This window comes from Diabrotica undecimpunctata, chromosome 7 (assembly GCF_040954645.1).
Source record: "Diabrotica undecimpunctata isolate CICGRU chromosome 7, icDiaUnde3, whole genome shotgun sequence".
Classification (NCBI taxonomy): Eukaryota; Metazoa; Arthropoda; class Insecta; order Coleoptera; family Chrysomelidae; genus Diabrotica; species Diabrotica undecimpunctata.
In genome coordinates, this window is record NC_092809.1 from 26,251,948 (window position 1) to 26,258,272 (window position 6,325).

At 32.1% G+C, this 6,325-nt stretch overlaps 1 protein-coding gene across 5 annotated transcripts in view; it reads left to right on the forward strand.

The window, feature by feature from the left end:
- Positions 1 to 6,325, forward strand: part of LOC140445103 (uncharacterized) — a 67,617-nt gene that overhangs the window by 51,716 nt on the left and 9,576 nt on the right. For 3 of the 5 annotated variants that reach the window (XM_072536926.1, XM_072536925.1, XM_072536924.1), the window contains 2 exons: positions 3,796 to 3,981; positions 4,567 to 4,766. In XM_072536926.1, the coding sequence (XP_072393027.1) occupies positions 3,796 to 3,981; positions 4,567 to 4,766 (386 nt within the window). The remainder of the gene's footprint in view (positions 1 to 3,795; positions 3,982 to 4,566; positions 4,767 to 6,325) is intronic. The other 2 variants (XM_072536927.1, XM_072536928.1) reach the window with 2 other exon arrangements.

A 6,325-nucleotide genomic window follows, 5' to 3' on the forward strand; every position in this document is an offset into this window, starting at 1 on the left:
GTAATTATGTTTATTGAAATTTCTTAGTAGCTGATGGAAAGTTCGTAAGAAAATATTGAATGTAAAAATCAGTAGTTACTCTCAACTACAGGTGAAGACATGGATGAACTTAGATTCGCCCAGATGATTGAAAAAAAATATGATACCATACCATATTATTCGCCCAGATAAGTGGAGATACTAAGATTATGGTAACTTACACTAATTCCTGATGACGTAGGTCTTTTCTCAACGAGTACCCACCGGGAAGTGGGTCTTTTCTCAACGAGTGCCCACCGAGAAGTAAGTTGGTTCCTCTAAAATTCTACCAACCTACCCAAGAAAAAGGTGGGGAAAATGACAATCAGCCTGTATCTATTTCTAAGAAGACAAAAAGATTCTAACGAACATCGAAACTAACGGTACCCTTATAGATAGGAACGTGATGAAATATAAAATCCTTTGCATTAGGTTATTATAGAAAAACATTTCTACGTGCCCCGACGATATTTAACAAATGTATCATAAAGGAACCCGGCCTTAGAGCCGGAAGGAATTAACCGAGGATTACCTAAACCGTCGTTTTTAAATAAGTAGGTAGATTGTTCCGTAATATTTCGGTAATTTTCAATAAAATTTCCTAATGGTCAACCGACCAACCGCGTATATATTATTTGCAAATCCGGCCATCGGCGTCTCAGCAACGGGGTAAAAGGATTAGAAATAATTTGATATATGAACTATAAAAAAATGTTACAACATAGTATTATTTTCCTTGCCGCCATGTCTACCGAAACCCCCGATTTGATATCTCTCGTAGTAGCTTCCTGTTTCTTAGTGCAAATTACAGTGGTGGAGAATCAGTCTGATAGTCTTCCTTCTTTTGAGATTGTTTACTATTTGATCAAATCAGAAAACCTCTACCAACACGTTCATTGTTACTAAAAATAGAGTATAATATATGTACTATCATTTTCGGTTTCAATAGTATCACATTTATATCATATATTCTAATATATATAATAATCAGTCAATTGATCTTAATACTGATGAGAAATATAAACCAGAACTAATTACATACTACAGTGTCACAGAATTAGGATTAAATATTGTAGATAAGCTGAATGCTTCTAACATAAAACGGTGACCTATCCAATTTTGGTGAAATCAAATCATACACGTAGGAAACCGATCAGAAGTTTTAAAAAAGAGGGTTTATAGAGTAACTTTTACGAACTTTGAGACAATTGGTATGCAATTACACCTGAAACGAAAGTTGAATAGATCGATAACTAAAAATATGATGAGCTGCAGAAAACACTCAAAAGACGAAGATGTGAAACTGGCATAAGAGGACTATCTAACTATGAATGCAAAAAGTGTAGTAATGCCTTTCACTATCTTTTATATATCATCCATGCTATTAAAGTGTAGAAGAAGGGCAAATATGATCTAGTGAATAATGGAAAACAGGTACCTAAGTAACATAATTAACTATTTCGCGTTAAAATTAATAAACAGGTTCTGAAACTGTTTTCTTCTAGCATGTTAAGTTAAATAATATTAAAATTAATTAACGAATTCTGTAAATAAAGATTTTATTTCATTAACTAAATATTTATAACGTTTATGTTTCTGTTTCGGTGTTTCTAAGACTTGAAAACGTTTCATAGATATCAGTTCTTTTTGATCAGAATAAAAATTCGCATGCTTACTGCACCTTTGTTGAAAAAAATCTTGCTACCCAATTGTTACGTCTTAAGTTTCAAGCACCTTATGAGAGGGGAAAGATATATAAGACAAATAATGTTGGGAGATTTATATGTTTACTATTTATTTAACAACTAAACAAAAAAGCGAGTATATAGTTGTAGTAAAATATTACACGGTATTATACTATGCAGCATGTTTAAAGTCGCCCTCTCTCCCATCATATTTAAGTAGAATTATGTTGCAGCTAATTCTTCATATAAAAGCTCGTTAGTTATTTTTAATAACTATATAATTATCAGTTTTAGCACAAAAACCTGAAATTAGTAATTTTAATTATAAACAGTTACTTCATCTTATGTTTACAAAAAAATGAGTGTCATTTTGTAAGATCATTTTAAAGAGGATCATATGGCAATTACTACCTCACTTAAAAGCTCGTTTCAATCCCTTGAGTATATGATCTACGTAACAGAAGCCCATCAAAAACCATGAGCAAATAAGTTACCCAAAATAATATTGATGTCCTTCAATCAAGTTTAGTCCTTCAGAAAATAAGAGATTTTTGAATTTAAATTGACAATTATTGAGGTGTCATTGAAAAGTACTTCAACTAGCTTTTAAAAGAGGTATTATTTGTGACATTTAACGAGATTTAAATACTTGTACAAAATGTGGTTCGTTACTTTGCTGTGAATAGTTTAATCTAATGAATTAGCCTTATTGTATGCAAGTGTCTCTTGACTGCTGCGTGTCTAGTAAGGAAGCCTGTTATTACTCTGAGCAGATTTCTGCTTATTTTACTCAGTACTGCAGTCCTGTTAGCGCATGGCTGTCTAATATACATTTTGGTATGTGCTTGACCGGGTATACTTGCCCACTAAGAGTTAGGTTTTGTTCGGATCCATGTTTTTTTTTCTGTCACGGTCGGTGCTTTATGCTACTACTACTTTTTGACGCTGGAATGAAGATTTTTGTAACAGATCCTCTTTTGGCAAGTTCATCAGCTCTTTCAGTCATATATTCTGCGGCAATCTGGAACCCATACCAGTGTGACTGTTATATTCCGTCAGTCTGCGAATTCTTCTCAGCATCCGCACACTATAACCTTATATTGTATTCCCACAAAATATATGTGCATATATTGATCCCCCAATCCACTATATATTGATCCATTTCGAAAGGCCTCATGTTAATTTCTCGTGCATAGTGCAATATTACGTGTATCTGTGCCAGGAATAGAGAAGTATACTCTCGTATTTTACTAGAAATGTTTGCATTTCCACCTCTGCTGAATATTCCTACACCCTTCTTCAATTTTAGACTCGCCTGTGTACCATCCCTCTCGTGGGCATATGTCAACTTTGAATGGCTGTAGGTGTGTATCTAGGTACTATATGGTCAGTTCAATTCGGTATCTCTGATTTCATTTGTTTATATCAATCTTGTTTTGCTTGCAAAATATATTTTTTTGGTTTTTAAACTAGAAACCTTTATGAAAATCATGTCTCATCTGTAATTATCAATCATGTTGTTTGTTAGATTCAAAATATTTACTTAAAAAGTATGTTAGTCAAAGATTACATCAGATATGAATACTTATATTTTTTCTACCCAAAAAAACTACCTACAAATTCAGTAGAATCAGAGGCTTCGACGACCAGAATCAAAATTAACTAGTCGTCTTCTGGGTTTGGACCGTATCTCCTCGTTTTATCCCTGGATGCGTTGAGTATTTGACTTATTATGCGTGAATCCCTCCGCAGTTCTTGGTTTTCGCCTTTGGGTATGTTGAATACTTAAATTACCGTGGCTACTACCATCATATACTTGCTCAAGAATAAGCAAAGGAAAGCGACTTGTTGAAACGTGCACATAAATGGTCCAAAATGGGCATGGTCAAAATCCAGAGAACAAGTCTAGGAGTGGAGAATAGTGTAGGATGCTTTTAAACGTCTCAAATATATTAATTAATAGCGTTTTTGAATACTTCATCCATCTATACGCATGTTTACTAACATAGTTTTAAAAGCATTATTTATTTAACCTTTTACGATAGCATATACAAATGCGAATATGGACTAATGTGCAATTTGTTTTACCTAGAGGTCATATGAAACGTCGACATGATGTAAGTGACACTACACAAATTGTGTTAAATTCTGCTACAGATTCAAATGGCGAAAAATATATCATTGAGCGGAAGCCATTAAAAGCAGATCAACAACATGTTTACAATCCTGAAGATATTGGTAAAATTCCTTTGCAGCCGATATTCAGCACAAATCTGAGGTATGTATGTATAGTGTGAGCCCAGTATTAACAACAAATATAAACTATTGTTTATAATAATAACAATCAATGTCATTGCGAATTATGTCATAGGAATGTCCAAACTTAATTACAAAACGTTGGCAGTCATCAAAATGTCACCAAAAAGATGTTTTTGGCATTACTGATCTAAATTAATTGTTATTTGGAAAATTCGCCAGATTTTTTATTTTAATTCTTTTTTTTTTTCATTATAATCTGAATCCATCGATATTTTTTAGTTTCCATATTACACATTAGACCCCTAGACACTACTTTTTTTTAGTGAACCGGTTCTTTTTTTAATGAGCAAAATACTGTTTATTTTTTTTTTCATAATATAATTTTTCAGCGTTAGTAATTACAAACCACATTGCTTTTTAACCTTAGTCAAAATTTAACCGTTAAGTTTGCATTCATCAAAGTGGCAATACTTATTCCAGGTTATATACTGATGATGCATTTTTTAGTCCGAAATTTTTCTGTGGTGTAGCCCGAAAAGTTTTCGATTGTTTTCGAAAATTATTGTATTTATTATTATTTTAATATTTTAAAATTTATTTTTAGATGTGGAACATGTCCATACACTACAAAAGTTAGAATGAATATGACAAGACATCTGCAGTTTCATTTACAAAAAATACCGGTACCAAGTAAGTCTCCAATTAATCCAGTACAATACATGATAAATAATGGTGCTTCCATTTCTCCAGCTCCATCTCAGATATCGGATAATTCTGTGGCAAGCATTATGTCCGACAAGAACGGTAATTAAATAATTAACTACAATATTTATATACTAGTTGATACTATTTATTGATTATACTACTTCTGTGTATATACTATTATCTGGCTATTTTACATCTAATTTAATGTTCCACTTATATAGACTTGTTTATAAGGCCCCTTTTATACTGTTATGTGTCGAGGGTTATTGCATCTAACTTTTGATAACTTTTCTCCATTCTTTTCTGTTCTGTGCGACTTGTTTACCTTCCTGCCATGTTATGCCCCTACTTTTGAGTATTTATGGCATGTCACTGTTTTTCAAGCTTTAACCAGAAGTCCTCTTCTATTTTTTTCTATTGGTTTTGCTTTCCAAACTCTCTACTTATCTATTATCGTCTATCTGGGATAAGTGTCGTCCAATATATATATATATATATATATATATATATATATATATATATATATATATATATATATATATATATTATATATATATAAGGATCACTCGAAGAGTGGTGGGTTTTTCGGTCAAAAGGTGGAGAAAAAAGACAAAGAAGTAGGCTATTTCATCTATTTATTTGAATACGTTTCGCTTTCTAATCAGAAAGCATCATCAGTTCATCTAAAAACGATGCTTTCTGAGTAGAAAGCGAAACGTCTTTAAATAACTAGATGAAGTAGCTTACTTCTTTGTCTTTTTTCTCCGCCTTTTGACCGAAAAACCCACCACTCTTCTAGTGATCCTTATTTATATATATATATATATATATATATATATATATATATATATATATATATATATATATATATATATATTATTTTATATATTGTCATCTTTGTCTTACTCGATATATCTTTGTTATTGAAGAATCCTCTATTTAGTGGTTGGAGTAGTTTTCTTGTATTTTGTAAATTATCGTTCTCTATGCTTTCTATATTGTTTATTACTGCTTATAGATATTTATAAGTACTTGTCTGTATTAATCTTTCATTCTTTTCTCTGTTTTTATTGGGTCTTCCATCTTTTCTTTTCTCGTTAAATTCATTGTCAGCATTCATTTTTTTGGTTCTTGCTTCTTCTTCAGAACCATGGCATATCATTAGGATCGTAGGTACTTCTTCGGTACCCATCTCTAAGTCGACTCTATCCAGTTATCCAGTATTGTTAGATATCCTACGATATAGAAATATCCAACCCTTGCTTGTGCTCTGTTTTTCCCTCTATTTCATTTTATATTAATAAGCCTACGTTCTCTAATATCTAATATCTTGCGTTCTTTCTTTTTTCCCCATGGTATTTTTTCTCGATATCTAACTTCTCGGGCGTATCAGTTACAATTCTGCTTGCTTCAGCCTTTTTTTCTCATTTTGAGATTTTTTTGGGATTCTGCGTTAGGATAACCAAACATTTGTTCTGGACTTCTCTGAAGAGCTGACGTTTCTCGTCAATTTCGACAATTTCCGAATTATGATGAAAACCAGACTCTATATTTGTAAAATTTTTACTGCAGTTTGGATGATATTCTTTACGATTTGTATCACCCTTCTTTAATGTTTCATTCCTGTCGGTTACGTTAATAATCAAGAAGTCACTCTC